Raw genomic sequence first — 22,284 nt, 5'->3', positions numbered from 1 at the left:
CAGGGAAGCAAGAAAAACACCCCATAGACACCTTGTCCCTTTAGCAAAGGCTCTCACTCTTTGCATTCAGGGGTCTCTGGGGAAGCTTTAGAAGGTGGATGCAGAGAGCCTCCTCCACCCACCCATCACTGCAGAACTCGGGAGGGTAGTGTGGGGGATGGTTCAGTAGCGTGGCAGCTCAGGCAGGAGCCCACTCAGAAGACATTAGGATATTACCAGCACCTCATTAGGCTCCAGTATTAATTATATATCTCTCCAAGGAGAAGGAGAGTGTGGCATGGGTGTTCTGAGATTCAGTTCTTGGATCAGCTGGTTCCTTTGCTTGCGACCTCAGGCAAGTCATTTCTTCTTCACCCAGGGTGAGGCCATCAGCCCGCTGGCTCCCTGAGCCTTCAGAAACACAGCTTTTCTAACAGCCCTGGGAAAAAGCCAGCGTTTCAGATAAGCACACCGGTGGCTGCTTCATCTTTAAGCAATGCTTTCTTAAGGGCTTAACTTGGTTAAGGCAGTCCATATTCATGTATAGCCAATTCATGTAAAAATTTTGGTCCAGCAAACCCAAATTTGTATATTTTTCATTGACTGTATAATAGAGGAGTTATTTTAAAAGATATACAGAGCTGTTTGTAAATCATCATAATTGGCGGCTAATAATTTAGAAATATTTTAAATTAGTTTATTGAGTGTGAGGCTGGCTCTATCCACAGCTCTGCCTGTGGTGCTGTGGCGTCTCCCAGGGAGAGATATACAACAAAATTCATTTTAAAGAATATGATTGTTTAAAAAACTATTGAACATGTGTTTACATATCTCTAGAAGAAGAAGTAAGGTCCTCATTTTTTCTTATCCCCGTGCCCGCCCTCCCTCTACATGCACATGGTAAGTGAGATAGACTTGCTGTCTTGAAACTAGATCATTGTCAGCTCCCTGTTGCATTCAGCTCCCTGACTTCCAGTTCTTCCTGCAGTTCGAGAAGGCAGAAGGTCCTGCTTTAGCTTTGCCTTTCCCCTCCCCTCTGCCAAAACAAAGTCAGAATTCCCAGCAGCAAGCTCAATTCACACGTTCGGTTTCGTTTCAGTTCCATTTCTCAGGGACCTTCCCGCTTTTTTGGGTTGCTATTTTCTGACAAATCCACATTTCACCCGGGTGTGGCTGGGCTGGGGCTGCAATGTATCTCAGCATTCCGTGTCTGGAATGCTCACCAGGCTCCACAGTCTGGCCGTAGCAGAAAGCCAGGGTTCTGTGTGTGTAGGCCTTGTCTACATGCCTGGGTGTGTGTAATTACCCAACCGTGTGTGTTGTTTTATTAGCAATAAAAATCCAGCAGGGAAATGAATGCTAAAATTAGTTTGTTTGTCCTTTGACGAGATCTCCCCAGTTGAAAGAATTTTGTTTGTCTAACTGGCTGGGCAGACTTGGCTAAAATCAAAATTAACTGTCTTGCTTAATGGTGCAATAGATTGTCTTTTGAAGAGCTTCCACTGAGTTCTCCTTGAAAGGACATGTGATCTAGAAATTCTAGCCTCTGGCAAAGTTACAGCATTTTGGTGCAGGTGTTTTTTCCTCCTTGTGCTGGTTGTAAGATAGATGCCTGTAACCCATTGATCTACCCTGAGTCACTCTATCTGTTGGAGGGTGAATGGACGGATGGATGGCTGGATAGATGGATGATTGGCAGATCAACCATTTAATTTGCTTGCCCTATGTCTTAAATATAAGTTGGTTAATGCTTAAGTGGAAAGAAAACCTGTAATCAGTGTTCTTGCAAAAAATTTTTGCTAAGCCTCACCCTATGGCTGTGTCTTTGAGCTTCATTCATTCATGTGTTCATTCATTCAACAAGAACAGTATTTAATAAGCACCTAGTATGTGCTAAGCACAGGGGATATAGATTTGAACAAAATAAGAATCTCTGCCTGCAAAGAGCTTACTATTTAGTGTGAGAGACATGCATTGAAGAGCAATTAGACAAATAATTATTTAACTATAGCTACAATCGATTTTTATATTTTTATTGATATTTATATGACATAAAATTCACCATTTTAAAGCACACAATTCAATGGTTTTTAGTATATTCACAGAGTGGTTTTTAAAATGATAACGTTGAGTGAAAACTTCAGTCTCTTCTGTTGCGTTTTCAGCACAAGCACAAATACTTGGTCTGATTTACTCCAACAGATTTTTCATTATGTTGACATTGCGACCTCGGTGATCATTAATGTCATCAAGGGAGGAGAAGGGAACATTGGAGGTGTTGGGTTTAGACACAATAGCCTAGAAGCTTCCTGGGTTCCTCTGACCCATTCTGGAAGGTGCTTTTCACATGAGATAACTCCAGTGAGAGTTTTCTTCTCTGCCCCTTACTTGAACTTCCTGGTCTGGGCAGCCTCCCCTGCACCTCATAATTCTGTTTTTGAAAAATATATCCCATAACGGTTCCCAGCTAGAGGTAGAAGAAATTCAAGGACTAGAAACCCTCAGGGTCGACTCCATATATGCAAAAGCTAAAATGCCGAGTGCAGTAAAGCTTTCCATGATTTAGCTGAGCTGACTTTGTCTCAGGAAAATAATGACTCATTGGTCCTCTTAGTACATATCATTTGATTTGAAATGTAAAATGCTTGCATTTTCAGATACCTTGCAGGCGATCTGATGGGTCTCATGAGGGATTAAAGGGATCCAAGTTTGGTTTCTGGCTCTGCCCAAGTTTTGCTTTGCCTTCCTGTTCTCTTCTGAAGATGAGGGAAATGACACAACCAGTCTCCTTCATCGGGGCTGTGAGGAAGCCAGGGTAGATAGGAGGTACAGCTGCCTTGGACTGAGCTACCTCCTACTAGTGGTTAAGCTTTCAGGAACTTGTCTGGTTGGTAGACAATCAACCATCTGTACAGAAAGTTCCAGACATCCTCCCTCTCCAGGACAGCACTGATTTCATCAGAAGACAGCTTTGTAGCTATCCTACCAAGAAAAGAATAAATTATCATTAGTGTTCTTCACAGAGTTTTGTGACAACCTCCTTAAAACATCAGTATCAACGGTGAAATTCACTTCATGATCATGACAACCATAATGTCTTCCACTTATGTAGTCTTACACAAATATTTCTTATTTCACTAATTCTCATGCCCATGTTGTGATATTTCTATATGTCACAGGCTGTGACAGTCCTATAGTTCGGGTGAAAAACTCACAACCCAGGGAAGTGACTTGCCTGTGATGGCAAAGGTCACTCATCCATCCTCTATCCTTTCTTTCCCCCTCTCTCAAAAGCTGGCCTTCTTTTTCCACTGCATTGTTCTGTAATATTATTGCCTATGATTTGCTAATGATTTGTCAGTTCCATTTCCATTACTCAGGTAAAACACCTGCTTGTTTAATCGCTGACATTAAAAAGAATGTCATGAATCCATCTGACAGTTAATTTTATTCACTAATTTCCTTCTGCTTCATAGGTTCCTGTGAATTTGGGTTAATTAAGCTGAGTTCTTTCTCTTTTTTTTTCTTTTTCGTTAGCAAGCTGGTGATCCTCTAGGTTGGATCAGCAGCTGAGTTATCCTTGGGCTGTGATTGGTGCCAGTCTTAGGGAATCCTCAGTTCCTTCCCCCTTAGAGCACTTGGTGGCTGGGCAGGCTTCTGGATATGAATGCAAGCCTGCAAGCCACTTGCTTTTAACATTCATGTGCATCGTCCTCTTCTTCTTTTAAAGATACATGACTGATGGTGGACTTGGCCTCTACACCCGTCGCCTGAACCGGCTCCCTGATGGGATGGCTGTGGTACGGGAGACCCTGCAACGAAATACCTCCCTGGGCCTTGGAGACGCTGACAGGTAAGTTTGCCCCACTTGGGGCTGGCCAGATGCAGAGGTGATTCCAGAGTGGCCTGAGAAATGAGGGTTATGAGATTGAGAGTGAATGGAGACTTCTTTAACCCACAGAGAGCAGGGGAGGTCTGGAATCTGTACCTGGGATTAGGAGCAGGCACAGTAGGTAGGAAAGAGCTGCTGAGGGTTCTTGAGTCCTGCTTCGGTGTAGGGTGGTGCTTCTGACTGCAACAACATAGGGAGTTCAGGCTTGGGTGGTTTTTGTTATTGTTTTGCTTGTTGCTACTGTGTCTTTGTCAGTTCGGCGGGCCCTAGGGATGTGCTTTACTTCCTCTCTCATTAGCCAGCTTTCTAGGTATTGTACCCTGTGGCACAGAAGGTCTGTGTGCAGAAGGGATCTCTCCTCGCCTTTGCTGAGCAGCATTTACCATAAAGCCTCCTGTTCCATGGTAATAGGAGGCAGCGCTTAAGGACGTGAGTTTATACACCACATGCTAAGTAACTGACATCATAGAGGTTGATCAAGCGCCATTGCCACTGCTGTCTGAGAAGAAAACAGCTTCAGAAAACACTGTGATAAAGAAAGAGGACTATTTCTAGTTCTAGTCCTTGCTCTGACACCAACTGATTCTATGACCCTGAGCAACCTATGAAGTGAGGGGTTTAGATTATATGATTTCCAGGATCCCTTCCAGCTCTAATGTGCTATAATTCTGGATTTCAGTGCAGATTTCAAATACCCTTCATGATCTGGCTGTTCAAGGATTTGCTGGAACACTTGACCTCTTTCCACATCTGGGTTGATGAAATGTAGCATGGAAGTTAGATGCAAGCGGTTGGAAATGTCCGTAGACTTTTTGGATACTAACCCTTTTATGTCAGAAAGCCAACTAGTGGCACAAGAACAGCTTCCTGCTATTCCCCAGGGCACGCATTTGACAAAGAGCTAAGTGACTTCTGTACTTATCTGGCTTTAGAGAAATAGGGCAGCACACCAAAGAGACAAATACTGAAATCACACCCAGAAATGGAATTTGCTGAAGAAGAATCTTCGTGTTCTCTCAGGGAGGGCTGGGAAACATGGAATGAGTTGTTAGGAACTCGGGATCTGGCCCAGGCATCTGGCCCAGTCTCTGCCACTAACTTGAATATGTCCTCCTTAGAGTCCCCCCAGTGCCTAGGCTTGTGATTTGTATCAGGGATGTCAAAAGGCCTTCTACTAGGGTTCTAGTTCAAGTCAACTTTTTTCCTGTAATTAACAAAGAAAAGTATGGGTTTGAAAATTCCATAGAAATCTGAACCATTTGAGAATTGCTTGCTCTTTCTTTTCCTTTTTTAAATTTTTTTTAAGACAGACTCACTCTGTCGCCCAGGCTGGAGTACAGTAGCACAATCCCAGTTCACTGCAACCTCCATCTCCAGAGTTCAAGCAATTTTCCTGCCTCAGCCTCCCGAGTAGCTGGGATTGCAGGCCTGCACCACCATGCCCAGCTAATTTTGAATTTTTCGTAGATACAGTGTTTCACCATGTTGGCCAGGCTGGTCTCGTACTCTTGAATTCAGGTGATCCGCTTACCTCAGCTTCATGAAGCTGGGATTACAGGCATGAGCCACTGTGCCCAGCCTGAGAACTGTTCTTTCCTAGGAGAAACTAAACTCTCTGTAACTAAAATCTTTATAGTAAATATTCGCAGGAAAAAAAAAATCAGTTGCTGCGACACCCCCACTGGAGATTTCACAATTTGCCAAATGATTCTGCTCATTTGTATTCTTCTGTAAACATGGTGTTGTTTAGTAAATCTATCTGCATAAAATACAGACCTTACAAGATACATTTTACCTTGTAGCAGAAGAATCTGTGCTAGGCAGTTTAATTTAATGCTTCATTGTAGGATTAATGGAATTACTATAGATCACAGCTGAGCTTGTTTCTGCTTCTGGAGATGTAGGATTTGAGGGTGGGATTGAAAAATAGATAGCATTTGTTAGGTTGTTTTAGTTCAGCCTGTATGGTTAAACCAAATGGACAACAGTGTTCTTTGGTTCCCTCCAGACTGGAATGCTCTGATATGATCATTTATTTAAAACTGAATGGGGCCAGGCATATCGACTTATGCCTGTAATCCCAGCACTTTGGGAAGCTGAGGCAGGTGGATCACCTGAGATCAGGAGTTCAAGACAAGCCTGGCCGACATGGCGAAACCCCATCTCTACTAAAAATACAAAATTAGCCAGGCATGGTGATGCACACCTGTAATCCCAGCTACTCAGGAGGCTGAGGCATGAGAATCGCTTGAACCCTAGAGGTGGAGCTTGCAATGAACTGAGATTGCGCCATTGCACTCCAGCTTGGGTGACAGAGTGAGACACTGTCTCAAACCAAAAAAGAAACTGAACGGATAACTGACAAATTTTAAAAGAAAGAACTCAGATGGCTTTTTGAAGACATAGGATTTGATGACAACTACAAATTTATTCTTATTTTACATATTTTCCATTATTCTAGAATATACTAAATTTTTTTAATTTCCAAAGTCATTGTGAACTGACCATAGTAATACTTCCTCTTTGGCTAAGTTGAAATAGTAGTACATTTTTTTCTAGAAAATTCTTCATGTAAATCTCAAACCTAGTTTTATGTAGTTATAAAACTTAGATTCTAAATGAGTGTTTCCCAAAATGCGAGACTATCATGAGTGGTGTCGGAGATAATTTTAGATAGCAGATAGGAAAATATTCCTTTTTAACGATTACATTTTAATATTTTTTAAAAACTTAAAACTAGTACATCAAACCTATGATTTTGTAAATACTGTCTAAGGTAAGGATAGTGTAGACTTGAGACAATTTAATGTGAAATATCAAAGAAGAATATCACAGATGGTATGTAGTTATGGTAGAAAACAAAGGTAGTATACAAGTGGCTGCAGTTTGGGTAATATGGTTCTTGTCCCTGTAATTGGAAACATGTTCTGTAAACAACTTAAATTAGATAACTGACCAGAATTCTGTCCTTTAAACCTGAAAATTGAAGGTCCCAGAGGTAAAGTTTTTCCAGGAAGTTCTGTATAAAAAGATAGCCCAATCCTTTTTCGATTCATACATAAGTAATAGACCACATGAGTTCTACAAAGGAAAGAGGAAAAGTGCTGAGAGATTAGACCTGATGAGATCTCAGCAAATGAAAGAAAGGCAGATCACTGTGTGAATAAGAAAATTAGTAACTGCAGCCGTGCAGCTGGGCAGAACAGCTCTTCTAGGGAAAGACCTTAAGGGACGCTGGCCTACCAGACAGACCTTGCCTGTTTGCAACAGAATGTGGCTGGGGTATCTTCAGGGTTATTAAAAGTAACTGATAGGAACGTATGCCTTCAGAGCCTGGGAGATAGAGACAGTGTCAGTTTGTGAGTCTGGTATGTTACCAGACAGTTTCTAAGAAATAATAAATGAAGATAGTAAAGTGTGCCCTTGATCTCTTGTCACTCTTTAGGGTTGCCACCCCCGGGCTCCAGGTTTTTCCTGATAGTGATCAGTGTCTACTTCCAGCAGACTAGAGCCAGCTGGCTGAGAAGAGAGATCAAAAGGGACAAATGGAGTGGCTTATTGCACATTGTAGGCCCCAAATAACAGACAGAAAAAGGGAGCTTTGGCATGGAGGTCTCCAAACTGGCAGACAGGGAAGAAGAAGAAGAAATGTGGCAAGGAGGGCCAAGAGACTGGGCTAACAGACAGTCAAGTGGCTCATTCAGCTCCCGCCAGTTCCTGCATGCACTGCTGTCCTCAGAACCCATCAAAAGTTACTGAACTCCAGCAAGGTGAGAGCTTTGAAAGCATAAACCTCAGCTCTGGGAAAGTTTCCACTTCTGAGTCCCTTTCTTGATGACTGCAAAGTCCCACTGTCCTCCTCGTCCTTTCCATTACCCGCCCATGTTTTAGCACACAGCAGCCTGAGTCAGTTATATGCTCCTCTTGAATGTCATCCCAAGGTCACATAAATGCCATTGAGAACAAAAGGGGGACAGAAATCAGGCTTGGCGTGACATTAGATCAGGTGGAGGACTTTGGAACTATTTGGTAACTTTCTTCTAAGCTGTTAGAACGTACTGAACCTCAATGCTTTTTATTAATTTAGGCAATAAGGCCAAATTACTTCAAACCTTCTATAGACAAAAAACAAATGCTGTGTGGTAAAAAGTCAGCCTGAGACTTGAACGAAATGAAAATCGCCCTCAACCTTTGTGCCAGGAAATCAAGCAGAAAGGAGAGACTGCTTTTTCTTTTCCTTCTTGTTATGTTTTTCATTACCCTCCAAATTATGAATGTTTTAAGTATTGAGACTGCTATTTCAGTGAAGGATTCAGAGTCACTGTACAGACTTCTCAGGCTGCATCCAGTGCCTTGGCACTCAGAGGTGTCCCAGTTTCAGCTTGAATTGGGAGGCCTCTCTCAAGGAGTGTCTCATGGTGTGAGAATGTTACTATGCAACCTGGTATTTGAGCAGCCTGCCAGGCGGAGCCCTCCTTCCTTGCTGGGAGTGTTACAAGAACTCCAAGAGCCCAGGGCACTGCTTGGCTTTGTGATTCAGATGGAACAAAGCAGCCCTCCAGGCACCAAGCAGTGTATTCATAGATTCGGGTCTGACCTGGAGGAGAAAGTGTAATCCAGGCCAGAGTTCTCCAGCTAGCAGATGCAATTGGTGCCCTTACCAGGTGGTAGGTCCCCAAGCCAATTATTTCTGAGGCATAGTCCCTACTGGGAGCCACATAAGGGAAGGAGCACAAATGGGAAGAGACTGCTCCCCTCACCCTTCATTCAAGCCTGCGGTAGGTGTAATCATCATTCCCAAAGATGGCCACGTTCTAAACTCCAGAACCTGTGGATATGTTAAGATACCTAGCAGGGGGAATTAAGGTTGCCGATCAGCTGACAGTTAGATAGGGAGATTACTCTGGCTGATTCAGGTGGATCCAACAAAGTCACAAGATCCTCAAAAGTGGAAGAAGGAGGCCGAAAGAGGAAGAGATCAGAGTGATGTGATGTGAGAAGGACTCGACCTGCCTTTGCCAGCTTTGAAGATGGAGGAAGAAGGTTACAGCCCAAGAATGCAGGCAGCCTCTATGCAGGGGAAAAGCCACAGGAACAAATGCTCCTGGAGCCTCCACACATGAATGTAGCCCTGCACATACCCGTGATTTTAGCCTGCGAGACCCGTATCAGCTTCTGACTCACAGAACTGTGAGCTAATCAATTTTTGTTGTTTTTAGCTACTAAGTTTATATTAACTCATTATGGCAATAGAAAACTGACATGAACTTATGTCAGCAATAGAAAACTAATATAAGCTTATATCAGAAGATAGTAAAACCAGTAAGAGTTGCCATTTCCTAATGGGTTGCCGTATGCCAGGAGCTGTGTCAAGCACCTTAGAAATATTATCTTACGTACACCTGACCCTTTGAGAAGAGATATTATCCTGATTTCACAGATTTGAAGCAGTGGTGCTCAGAGAGGGTGGGCAAACTTGCCCAGGGTTACACACCTAATGAGTGTCCAAGCTGAGATTCAAACCCAGGCGTGTCTGACCACCCCGCAAATCCTCCAATCACATAACATAGTGCTTCTTTTAGGGAACTCTCCTTATAGAGATTCCCTAATTTTGAGCCCTTCCCATGGTGTTGTCTCTTTAAATGAGCCCGTAGTCACTGAAAATACAAGCAATACCCAAATGGCTGGAAAGGTGAACTCTATCCTTCAGGGACAATGCAAAATGATTTGCACTAAGAGGAAAAGGGGAATATTCCTTGACTTGTCTCCCCACAGACCTATTGCACATAGACCGTGAGAGTGGGTTTGCCCTCACCCTTTTTCTCATCACTGTTCTCAGACTTCAAAGAAAAGGTCCTTTCTTTTTTTTTTTTTTTTTTTTTTTTGAGACAGAGTCTTGCTCTGTCACCCAGGCTGGAGTGCAATGGCGCAATCTCGGCTCACTGCAACTTCCACTTCCCAAGTTCAAGCGATTCTCCTGCCTTAGCCTCCCGAGTAGCTGGGATTATAGGCACACGCCATCACGCCAAGCTAATTTTTGTATGTTTTAGTAGAGACGGGGTTTCACCATGTTGACAAGGCTGGTCTTGAACCCCTGAACTCAGGTGATCTGTACCCTCGGCCTCCCAAAGTGCTGGAATTACAGATGTGAACCACCGTGCCCGGCCCCAGAAAAGGTCCTCTCTTATGCAAAGCTGGGCTAGTTGCCTCCTTGGCCTTCTTGCAAGTTTAGAAGAGGGATGCCTGTTTGTGAATTCCAACTTACTGCAATTTTTGTGTTGCTAGTTGAGGGAGGAGTCTACAATGTCAAGATCGCAGGTCAGGGGTGATGATTCCGTTTAGTGAGCTAGGAATTCCAAGGCCACCAGATCTGTAGAGATTCTGCAGTCATTCAAAAAATTTTCTCTCCTGGTCTTGGCCAACCACTATATGATCCCTGAAGGAATTGCTGGAGGTTCTTTACCCAGAGCTTGGGAATCTGTAGGGCCTCCAGAGGCTGGGACCATGGTTTAAGAAGGACCCCCTCCAAAATGCCTCCCCCCTCCTCCCACCACCTCCCCTCTCTACTTGTTATATACTGTCAGTTCCTAGTATTCCCACTGTCATCAAGTAAAGCAAAGGTGATCTCTTGTCTTTGACCAACAATTCCACTTCATGCAATCTCTAGCTGCCAGTATTTGAGCCTTATTTCCCCTACATACATGTGGTAGAAGTGAGAGAATCTAGATCTGTGCTGCCTACTATAATGACCACCACTATTTAAAATTAATGAAAATTAACTAAAAGTTTGGTTTCTTAATCACACTAGCCTCGTTTCCAGTACTCAAAAGTCCCATGTGGCCAGTGCTCTCCTAGACATAGAACATTTCCCACACTATAGAAAACTCATCTGGACAGCACTGATATAAACCATCACAGTTATATTCCCAAGGCAGCCATAAAGAAAAGATGTGAGTTTTGTTATAAACGTGCCCCAGTTCCAGTCTTCACTCTCCATGTCACTTAACTCCCCTGAGTTTAGGTTTTTGTCTCTGAAATGAGGGCAGTATTCATACCTGTCTCACAGGACTGTTGTGAGGATCAAATGAGGTGAATGAGAGTGGTGAAAGTGTTTTGTGAAGCACCTAAGATAAATATTCTATTTTTACTTTATTTTTTTGGGACAGTGTTTTACTTTCATCACCCAGGCTGGAGTGCAATGGCATTATCTTGGCTGACTGCAACCTCTGCCCTGGCTCAAGTGATTTTTCTGCCTCAGCCTCCCAAGTAGCTGTGATTACAGGCACACGACACTGTGCCCGGCTGATTTTTCATTTTGTAGAGACAGAGTTTCACCATGTTGCCCAGGCTAGTCTCAAACTCCTGAGCTCAAGTGATCTGTCTGCCTCAGTCTCCCAAAGTGCTGGGATTACAGGTGTGAGCCACCGTGCCCAGCCTCCAAAATAAATACTCTAATTCTTAGGTCCTGCAAGCTACTTAGGGCAGTCTAGGCTCTACCTCTTTGCAACTCACTTTTCTTTGAATTTAATTAATTAGCTCATAATTAACCCCTCTTGTTTCCGTAACAGCTTATAATGACTCATATAATAAAAGAACAATTACAAATTAAAGGAGTATAGCATTAGGACCATTGAGAAATGTAAGTTTGAATATGAGGTGCAAAAAAAGGGAAAAATAGAGAACACAGATTTATGAAACGTAAGGTCCCACATCGTTGCATTTTTTGAGTAATTCAGCATTGAGCTTCCTACTGGCCCAAGTAAAAATGAACTTGTCCTTGATTTTCCCTCCTTCCTTCCTGACTTCTCTCATATTATTTTGTCTTCATCTTTTCTTGCTAGGGTCAGTCAGTTGATTGATCTCTCTCACTCACTCTCTGTCATTCTTCACCTCTCACTCCTAGCCCTTCCCCCCTCCTACTTTCTCATTTTCCTTGCCTTTCCCTTTTGACTGCCTTAAAACTTTATGTTATACCATTAGTGCCCCTGAGCATTTTTCAGTCCTGCATTCAAGAATTATACTTACTGTCTTGGGATAAGAAGATGCTTCTAGCACAGTGGCCAACATTAATGATCGTTACTGGTTTCTTTCCATCCTCTTTCCTCTTCTCCTAGCTGTGTATAATAACCAGAAACAAAGTAAGAGAGAGTGAAAGTCACTTTCATTTTAAGACTCATAAAAGGAGCCTTCGAGGCAAACGTCTATTTCCCCAGTAGCAGGGTAATAATTACTACATTGGCCTTTCCCGAGAGTCTCTTTTCTGCTAGTGCCACTGCCTGCCTTCTTAAGAAGAGCTGCTGCTTGTGGGACGAGTGGCTGGAGCCATGAGCGCTGAACAGTGGGTGGTGCTGACAGGAAGTAAACCATCTGTACCTTAAGACACAAAGGAATTCTACCAGGGGGTTGTAAAGAGAGGAGAAAGAATAGTCTGCAGACCATCGTTCTTGTGCATGCAGTAAAAGGAAAGAGCCATATGGTGGCCTCATGAGACTCTCCCATTCCCTAAAGTTGCCCAACTTCATAACTTTATTCCATAACTTTTTTACACTATAGTAAAAGCACACCTGAGGGTCGGAGAGAGTATAATCATGCCCCTGAAGTACATTTTCTTTCTTTTCTTTTTTGAGATGGAGTCTCACTCTGTTGCCCAGGCTAGAGTACAGTGGCATGATCTCGGCTCACTGTAACCTCTGCCTCCTGGGTTCAGTAACCTCTGCCTCCCAGGTTCAAGCAGTTCTCCTGCCTCAGCCTCCCAAGTAGCTGGGATTACAGATGCACACCACCATGCCCAGCTAATTTTTGTTTTTTGGTTTTTTTTTTTAGTAGAGACAGAATTTCACCATGTTGGCCAGGCTGGTCTCAAACTCCTGACCTCAGGTGATGAACCTACTCAGCCTCCCAAAGTGCTGAGATTACAGGCATGAGCCACCACACCCAGCCTGAAGTACATTTTCTATAAGTGGTAATTGTTCAACATTTGCTTAAAGGTATTTTTTGAAACTTAATCATTGTTCAAAGTGTGGATGAGAAGACATCTAGCAATATGAAAGCAAGAATGACAGGCCAAAGAGAAATGCCAAGATGGGGAATCTTTCTCTATGCCAACTCCCCTGGTCACCCAAAGCGTAGGCCCCAACCCCAAGTCAGAATCTGACTCTATCTGTTCCCTGCAACAGAAAATGACTTCATGTGTTTTAATCTAGGTACCTGTGAATGTTTTTGTATGAGTCAGGATAGCATAGGTTATGCTGTATAACAAACAATCCTCAAAAAACCCATCCTCACTGTTTGCCTATTACAGATCAGTGGGAGGCTATGTTGTACATCATTCTCACTCTGGGATCCAGAGTATCAGAGGAACTACCATTTAGAGCATTGACAGTCTTCACTGCAAGAGAAAGAGGGCGTGATGAACCACACACAGTTTCTTAAAGCTTCTATCTGGAAATGACCCATGTAACTTTTCCTCATTATTGGCCAAAGGAAGTCACATGGCTACACTTAATTCAAAGGTAAAGGGAAGTACAGTTCTACCATGTGCCTGCAAGGAGAACAGAGAATATGTAGTGAACTGCATTAATGACTATCATTCTTTTATCACGTGCAAGTGACTGCCTGTGCTTGGTGTTCTCCCTCACCCCCGTTATTTAACCAACTCCATATCATGCAGTTCCTCATGTATTTACTGCATGCCTGTCAGATGCCAGGCATTATGCCACCTAGTCTGACCACATGGGCTCTGGTAGCTCCTCTGAGTGGGGAAGCGTCAGCAGGTATAATTGTCTTCTTAGTAGATGAAGGAACGTAATTGTTGAGTTCGTTAAGGAATTTTATACAATGCTATGAGTCAGTTGTATTTCAGCGAAGTATTTGGACCATGTTTTGATATGTAACAGCTCATAGAAAATGCTGGTGATTGTTTAGAATTTACTGAGCACCTGCTATGCACCGGGCTCTTGGGATCCAAAGATGAGTGGGATGTGCTCAAGAAGCTTACAATCAAGTAGAGGGAGAGAAACCTAAATAAGCCATTGTAACGTGATATGCCAAGTGCTGTAGAGACTTTTGCCGTGTGCCTTGGGTGCAGAGAGGACCAGAAGCATCCCTGGGGGACTACATGTGGTCCTATACTGGGAACTTGCAGTTATCCTAATGAAATGCAGGAAATTTCCTTTTCCTGCCCGTGATGATGTGAAAGATCCTTTAGAAACATCACCCAAGTGTCCAATAGTCCTGCTTATCTCATCATCCGTTTGGGGTTTTTGTTTTGCTTCCCTAAGTATCTTTTGTCACGTTGAAAGGTCAGCCTACCCATGATTTCTGTTACTGAAATGTAAAATCTGTTTGAAATAAGCCCAGAATATAAGGCACTTACAGTGGCCTGTGAAGAAGGGTCCCTGGTTTCACTGTAACCTTTGTATCAAGTCATGCTGGACAGCTGTGACAGCCCAGAGTTGTAGTGAACCAGTGTTTCTATCCAAGGTTACTTTGTATGTAAATGTATTTTCCCAAGGCTGCCTCTCCTCAGCCAGTTCACACCAAATAGAAAGCTTTCAATGTCAAGGTTGGGTTTGTTCAGAATCATCAGCCCTGTCCCTTTGCCAAAGAAGAAATTGAGATGGTTAGTAGCCCAGTGACTACTCTCTGTCCTCTAGCCTTCGGGAGCAGGGTCATCGCTCTGAGGGTTTGGAAAGCATGAATTCTAAGTAACTCTGATGAAAGCACACATTATTTATTTGGTGATGATTATGAATGCAATCCAGGCAATAAGGGAAGGAGTGCACTAGGAACCAAAAGACCTTGTCCTATACCTGGCTGTGCCACCAGTGAATTACCTTGGGCAAGATGCTTCCCCTCTCTGTATCTCCATTTGTTCATCTGTGTGGTCAGCCTGGCTCATTAAGGTCCTCAAGTCTCTGTGAGTCATTGTTCTTGTTTATTACTTGAAGGGCAGAGTTAACAGAATGACTCATGGGTATAGCTCATCCATGCAGGGCAGGGACTCTGTGAACTGTTTGTCTCCGGTGGTGATGATGACATGTGTCTCGTGTGATGGTGTTTCAGTTAGGAGTGGGGTTCTTGCCCAAGGTGGCCCTTCATGTGTACAACTCCAGCAGGCTGAGTGGCTTCTTGTAGCTGGCATGCTGAAGGTCTCCCTCTTCTGCGGGCAGCAGGCCTCTTCCAGAGAGAAGGCCTTAAGGTATCCATCCTTGCTGTACTTCGAAGCTAAGCCTAGGCTAAGCTGTGATGCACTTTGAGGTGTTTGAGAGAAGTGGATAGCTGCTGTTGCTGATGGCAGGTACAGAAGAATGTTCAGGCCTAAAGAACCAGAATGAAATCTTCCCAAGGAGAAGTGCAAAGAGGACAGCTGCGGTGGAGAGTGGTGGGGTCTTGGACTTTTCTGATGCTTTGGAGAAAATCTGCTATTATACAATAGAGCTTTTTCTAATTGGAGCTTTACCAAAATTATATTCAGAGGTGACGCTCATGAAATTGTAGTCTTATTTTCATTGAGATAACAAAATTCCAAGTAACTGAATTGTATTTATTTTATTGGGTGCTTTGACTCAGTATTTAATCAGACTTGGATGTATGTTGTTCCCTGAATCGGCATTAACAGTGGGTCCTGAGCAGGGCGGTGGTCAGTCTGGAGAATGGGCAGTGTCGGGTCATTTGGAGGGACTTTCCTATGCTGTGATTTTTCATGCAGTTGACAGGCTTTGCACAGTACCCAGAGCGCCAGAGGATAATACAGCACTTGGAGTGAGTTGTAAGTTACACAAAAAAGGATAGGTTTACAAATAAGGAAAACCAGGCTCACAAAGGTGATGTTTCTTCCCCAAAGCCACAGTGCTGTAAGGGGCAAAGTTAGGATTTGAATTAAGATCTCTCTGGCCACGAAACTTTTGCTTTTCATCATTGCGCTTGCCTCCCTCTTTGTTTCAAGGGTCAGTTGTTACCCTTCCAAAAAGTGAAGCTTATTTAGAGCTAGGTGAGTAATTGGTGAGCATCTTTGAGTGCCCACCACCAACTGAGGTGCTTGCAAAGACCACTGCATCTGAATCGCTGACCTTTAAGACAGTCCCCCTCCCAGGTATCATTTTCCCCATCTGGGAGGCTCAGCAAAAAGAAAGCCTGAGAGTGTGGCTCTGGCTCAGGCTCAGGCTGAGCTCTGGTATTGCTGAGGGAATTCTATCCTTTACTTAAGAGGATCTTAGCGATGCTTGAAGCTGTGGGTATAATATTTTTATCTTAAGTACATTTAGCTGTTTTATTGACAAAACCCCCCCGCCCCCAGCAGAGGCTTCCGAGTTGCCCTTGTCATGTTGATCACCCCAGTTGACCTTCAGGGTCTGTCTTCCATTGCCTTCTCCAGGAGCAGCCTCTGCTGTAGACCCCTGTGGCTGTTTTGCGTCTCAGTAATGCAGGAAGAAGAGGCTGGCCTTGTGTGTTTCAGCTGCAGCCGTGTTGTTTTCGCTCCTCCACTGTGCTCTTTGATTTATCTCCCTCATTAATCTGTGGTGCTCAGTACTGTAAAATTGCCTGAAATGAGATCTGAAGAGAGTCCCTGACATTTTGAGGGATGCTGAGGATTGTGTGGAGGAGATTAAAATGGGGACAGAGGGAAATGAGGTGGCTGCATGGCTCAGTGGGCTCAAACCTCCAACTGGAGCATTTCTGTTGCCACCTCTTCCTTTAGCTGACCCTGTGGTTTGGGAAGAGAGACTCACAAATGTACGGTTTCTCTATTTGGCAAAATAAGGCTTGAAAAAAATTCTCCCTGGCCGCTTATTTGAGTTGCCTGGACATTGCTTATGGGCAGCCTATGAGTATGCAGTAGTTGAAGCCCTAGAGAAGATGTGAACAGAACCACAGGGCATTGTAGTCTGGGTGGGAGTCTGTCGTGTCACCTCCCATAGGGTGCAAAGGGGACACTAGAAGGTGAGTGCAGGAACCACTTTGGGTGCCCTACAGCTAACAAGAAACTGACCGAGCACTATGTGGGGAGATGACAGTGGACCTCCAGGCCACCCCCCCCAACTTATGGAAGAGTTTTGTGGGGAGAATAGGTTCATTTTCCCATTGCCAGTGTGGTGGCAACTCTTGAGAGCTCTGGGTACACCAGACACAGAAGCTCCTTGGGAGGCTGCTTAAATTCCACTATAGGACTCTTGGCAGCTTGAGATCTGTGGTTCTCATCTGAGTCTCATTGTCAAAAACAACAACTTTCATTCACTGAGCACCTGCTATGTTCTAGGTATTCTCCTAGCTACTCTACATAGTAGCTCTAACCTCCTAGAGGACCCACCACAACAGGAATTATCCACATTGCACAAACAAGGATTCCTGGCTCAGTGAGCTGATGTGGCTTGCTCAGGGTTACACAGGCAGTGTGTGGCCGAGCTTGAATTCTAATCCAGGGATGTCTGGCTCTAAAGCCAGTGTTGGATCAGAGACACCGGACTGCCCCATCTCTAAACAGGGAGGGTAGGCCGCTGTTGACTAGTCCATAGATCCAGCACCCAGAAGAATCAGGAATAGCTTCCTGGCTTCTTTTACTTTATCCAGGGAGTCCCAACTCATAGTCCATGGCTGGCTATAGCCCTGCCTTCCACGTTCCTCCCTCAACCCCAGGTAGGATCCTCTGGGGGCACTCATCTATCCAGGGTCTCTCCATAACCATGCCTTGCTCTCTGGTAGCCCTTAACTTGCCTTTGGAACCATCAGCTCCTAGGTATGGTCTTCCCCAGACTGAGAGGAAGGAAGCAGAACAAAATTGTGTTTTTCTCAGCATTGCCAGGCTTTGCACAGAGCTGGGAATGTACAGTAGGAGATGTTTGCTATATTTTAGTTAATTAATGTTATCGTAAGAAAATTAAGAAGACTGACTGAATAGTTTTTCTTCCCCTTTTCCTTCCAGTTGGCAAACTTCCCCCAAACAGTTTCAAATCTCTCAGCCTCTGTCTCTCTCTGTTTCTCCCTATCTCTCTGCTTCTCTCTCCCTCTCTCCACCTGCCTCCCTTTCCTTCTCTCTCATTTACCATGGTCCAGGAGTCTAGGCTGCCATCCTCTCTCATCTGAGCTCTGCCACTGCGGCCTTCCAGGCCTACTGTACCCACCAGAGCCTTTACGTGGTACGTGCTTCACCCAGCAGCCATTATAATCTTAACATATACATCAGATCCCCTCTGCCCCTGCCTGAAACCATCCCTCGGTGTCTTTCCATTGCACCTAGAACAAAAAGGCCACTCCTTGCCACGGCCTCCAGGTGGTCTGTGTTCCAGCCCCTGTGCACCTCTCCAGCCTCACCTCATCACACCAGGTCTTCTCTTTCATCAGAAGCTTTGCATGTGCTGTCCCCTCTGCCTAGACTGTGCCTCCCACCCCTCTCCTTTTCTCCCTACAAGCCTGGCTCATTCTCTTCCTTCAGGTCTCAACTCAGACTTCACCACTTAGAGAGGTTTCTACCAACCACTCGGAAGTTTCACCTGTTAGTTTCTTTTTGGAAACCGTTTATTTAACATCTCTTACTTTCATTTGTGTTAATTTTTATGTATTTGTCTGTTAAGTCTTTCCCACTAGATTATAGGTATCAATAAGACAGAAACCAGGTCAGTTCTCTTTGCAGGTAAATCTCCTCTCCTAGCACAGTGCCTGTCCAGAGAAGGTGCTTATTACATATACCACGAAGGAATAAATGGCTGTCAGGCACTGTGATGTGGGGCTGATGTGCAGAATATTTAAACCAATGAGCTTCTGGTGCCAACCATCCAGAATAGGGCACTAGCCAACTAGAACAGGGCTGTGACCCATTAGAAAGGGGCATCAGTTGGCTGTAAGCCACTCATGGCTGGCATAAATCAACCCTGCTGTTGTGGCACAAAGTGAACCCTCCCACTGAGTCCTCAGCCAGTCCTCAAAGAGAGGTAACCATGGCCCAACTTGCCTTCAGAAAAATGGGGCTATTGATGTTCAGGAACTTTTCTTGTGGGAGACTGAATGGTTTAACCCAGTCTACTATCGCTTTGGAAAAATGTGTGTGTTTTTTGTTTTGGTTTGTTTGTTTGAGGTGGAGTTTTGCTCTTGTTGCTCAGGCTGGAGTGCAATGGTGCCATCTTGACTCACTGCACCCTCCACCTCCCAGGTTCAAGCAATTCTCCTGCCTCAGCCTCCTTAATAGCTGGGATTACAGGCACCCGCCACCATGCCCAGCTAATTTTTTTGTATTTTTAATAGAAATGGGTTTTCACCATGCTGGCCAGGCTGGTCTCAAACTCCTGACCTCAGGTGATCCACCCGCCTCAGCCTCCCAAAGTTCTGGGATTATAGGCATGAGCCACTGTGCCCAGCCAGGAAAAATTAGTTTAATTGATGTGATGCTCTGACAAGTTCAGACGCCGACTTGCTGCTACGTAGAGGTCAGTTCACCATCCTGAGCCCCCTTTCTTCATCGGGCTGCTGTGAAGATTAAATGAGACGGTGCCAGGCACGAGGTTAGCACAGCGCCTGGCCCAATGCCCTTGATCAACGGCAGCAATTTTTATTTACTCATGATCAGAATGCTGATTTCACAAATAAGGAAAGTGAGGCACAGAAAGGCTAAGATGCCTGAATTGGCCAGGATATACATGTGGGTCTTCTCGGCCCCAGGTCCAGCACTGTGGCCATTGGCCTGCGCCACCTCCTTGGTGCAGTGTCCTCTTCTCTTTGTGATCTTCTTTGGGAGTCTCACTCAGCTCTTATCCGCCTCAGCTCTTATCCGCCTGCTTCTTCTGTCTTCGGGGAACTCTGGTAATAAAAAAAAAAAAAAAGCAAAAAAAAAAAGCCGAAAGCCTGAGACCCTGATGGATAACTGGCAAAAGCTGAAGCAGTTAACACGCTCCACATCCTGGCAGGAGGGCTCCATCTTTGGAACCGGCAGACTAACCACCGTGTAACAACATCAGAGGTGCAAACCTGTTAAAATCCCCAGCAAAGGTCTTGAAACAGAACATGAAAGGGTTTACGACCCTGTGGATTTGAACTTCTCATGGAGCCAAGCTATAATTCCAGCTCTGCTTTTGGAAGTAAAGATCAGAACTATAATTTGAGGAGGGCCTCAGAGCATGCACTGATTATGTTTCAAGACACAAGCTGTGGGATGTAGCTGCCCGGGGGGAGGGCCTGGGGTACTGACCAGGAAGGGGTGTGGAGGGCGGTGTGGGGAGAGTAAAGCAGGGTGTCTAGCTGAGGCAATTAAATGTCCTTGCTTCTCAGTTTAAACAAAGGCCCCAAGGAAACCTCCCAGAGGGCTGCGTTCTTAATGATCTGGAATAAAGGGGTAGTGAGCAAAGCCAGCAAGCTGGGGGAGCTAATGTGAGCCCTGGCCTTGAATGTCCCTGCAGGAAGTCAGCTAAGGAGGCCTCTGTATACAAGCAGCACTTGTCATGCTAATGACCCAGCCTCTCTGGTGCCACATAGGTCAGCTCTGAGACTTCAGGTTGGAGCGCCACTGGAGAGCTGGGACGGGCGCTTCCCCTCCCTCCCTCATCCAGGGCTCCATAGCACGTCCTCGTGTGCTGCGGTTCCTGGCACGGTCCCTCTGCTCCCACTGCCGCTGTCTTGCTGTGCCAGTCCTGTTACCCAGCACGTCATCCCCAGCGCAGCCACGGTGATCCTCCTGAAACGCAGATCTGACCCTGTGTGCCACCTGCCTGCTGAAAACCCTTCTTGGCTCTGTGTCACATACAGGATAAAGTACAAGCCTCAGAGATGACCCTCCAGCCTTGGCCCCTGCTATCACACTCACCTCATCCCCAGCGTCTAAGCTGACTGCACCAAACTGACTGCTTGGCAGTTTCTAGCATGCTCTGGGGTGTTGTAAACCTCTTTGCCCCTGGAATGCCCTTTCCTTACCCTTCCTTTCCAGGCTAACATACCCTCTTTCTGCATTCAGCTCCGATGCCCACTTCTAGGCATCTCAGGCTGAGTAAGCCCTTTCCTTGGGGCTCCCAGAGGACCCCCTGCAGTCCTTTATTTTAAGTGTAACCAAATCTTGACCCTTTTTTTTTCTACTTTCCCTGTTGCTTGGCTTGAAGACAGGGATTATCTTATTTATCATTGGGTTTCCAGGATCCAAAAATATGGTGTCTGCCACATAGTAGGCACTCATTCAGCACTTATTGAACTGAACTCCAGTTTTAGCCAGATAAGCTATCCCTCTCCATCCAGAGGCCTTGACTTTTTCATTATCAACACTCTTGTTTTTCTCACTCTCAGGACTATCTTAACCCTTAGCACAGTGGGCGGCACAGAGTATAGGTGTTCAATAAAGATCAGGGCAAACCTACCTGAGATGATGTGGGGGTGCAGCTGTCCCACTTTTTTTTTTTTTTTTTTTTTAGGAAAGACAAATATCCAGCTCTTTAATTGAGATCAGTGGGTGGCTCTGAAAAGAGCCTTTTGGTTTTAGAAGCAGGCGTTCACCGATTTCTTCTTGGGTGCCGCCGCCTTAGGCTTGACAACCTTAGGCTTGGCGGCCTTGGGCTTCACAGCCTTAGCAGCGCTTTTGGCGGCTTTCTCAGGCTTGGCAACCTTAGCCTTCTTTGGGCTCTTGGCCACCTTCTTGGTCACAGAAGCCACGGCCGGCTTCTTCGCCTTCTTCGGGGTTTTCTTAGCGCTCTTCTTCGGGGTAGCGCCGCCAGTGGCCCTCTTGGGCTTCTTGGCTGCGCCCGCTGGCTTCTTAGGCTTGGCGGCGCCCGCCTTCTTGGCCTTGGGCTTGGCTTCCGCAGAGGCCGCCTTCTTGTTCAGTTTGAAGGAGCCAGAAGCGCCGGTGCCCTTGGTCCTCACCAGGGTGCCCTTGCTCACCAGGCTCTTGAGACCAAGCTTGATGCGGCGGCTGTTCTTCTCCACATCGTAGCCGGCGGCGGCCAGGGCTTTTTTCAGCGCAGCCGGAGAAACCCCGCTGCGCTCTTTAGAGGCGGCCACAGCCTTGGTGATGAGCTCTGACACCAGAGGGTCGGACGCCTTACGAGGCGCTCCCCCAGACTTCTTGGCCGCCTTCTTCTTCACGGGGGTCTTCTCCGCCCGGGGCGCGGCGGCGGGAGCGGCAGGAGCAGTCTCGGACATATTGAGGACCAACAACTCGGGGACAAGTGGCAAGACGCCGATGTCCCACCTGTTTTAATGCATTCAGGTTGCTATAACAAAGTGGCGTACATTGTGTGACTATAAGCAACAGACACTTGTTTCTCACAGTTGTGGAAGCTAGAAGTCCAAGGTCAGGATGCCGGCCTGGTTGAGTTCTGGTAAAGGCCCTCTTCTGAGTTGCAGAAATTCTGACTTCCACTTGTACCTCCACATGGCAGGAAGAGGGCAAGCTAGCTCTCTGAGATCCCTTTTATTAGGCGCTAACCCCGCTCACGAGGGCTCTG

General features: G+C 45.4%; 2 protein-coding genes across 4 annotated transcripts in view; one reads left to right on the top strand and one right to left on the bottom strand.

The window, feature by feature from the left end:
- Positions 1-22,284, top strand: part of NAV2 (neuron navigator 2) — a 769,613-nt gene that overhangs the window by 628,441 nt on the left and 118,888 nt on the right. For all 3 annotated transcript variants that reach the window (XM_012456498.2, XM_012456497.2, XM_012456495.2), the window contains one exon: positions 3,710-3,832. In XM_012456498.2, the coding sequence (XP_012311921.2) occupies positions 3,710-3,832 (123 nt within the window). The remainder of the gene's footprint in view (positions 1-3,709; positions 3,833-22,284) is intronic.
- On the bottom strand, positions 21,320-21,979 carry LOC105720182 (histone H1.2-like). The gene has a single exon (XM_012456501.2). It carries the CDS (start codon positions 21,977-21,979, stop codon positions 21,320-21,322), a length of 660 nt encoding a protein of 219 aa, XP_012311924.2.

Source organism: Aotus nancymaae, unplaced genomic scaffold, assembly GCF_030222135.1.
Source record: "Aotus nancymaae isolate 86718 unplaced genomic scaffold, 86718_ANA_hifiasm-v0.15.2.pri h1tg000059l, whole genome shotgun sequence".
Classification (NCBI taxonomy): Eukaryota; Metazoa; Chordata; class Mammalia; order Primates; family Aotidae; genus Aotus; species Aotus nancymaae.
Note: the sequence above shows the minus strand (reverse complement) of the source record. Positions and strands in the feature narration are given on the sequence as shown.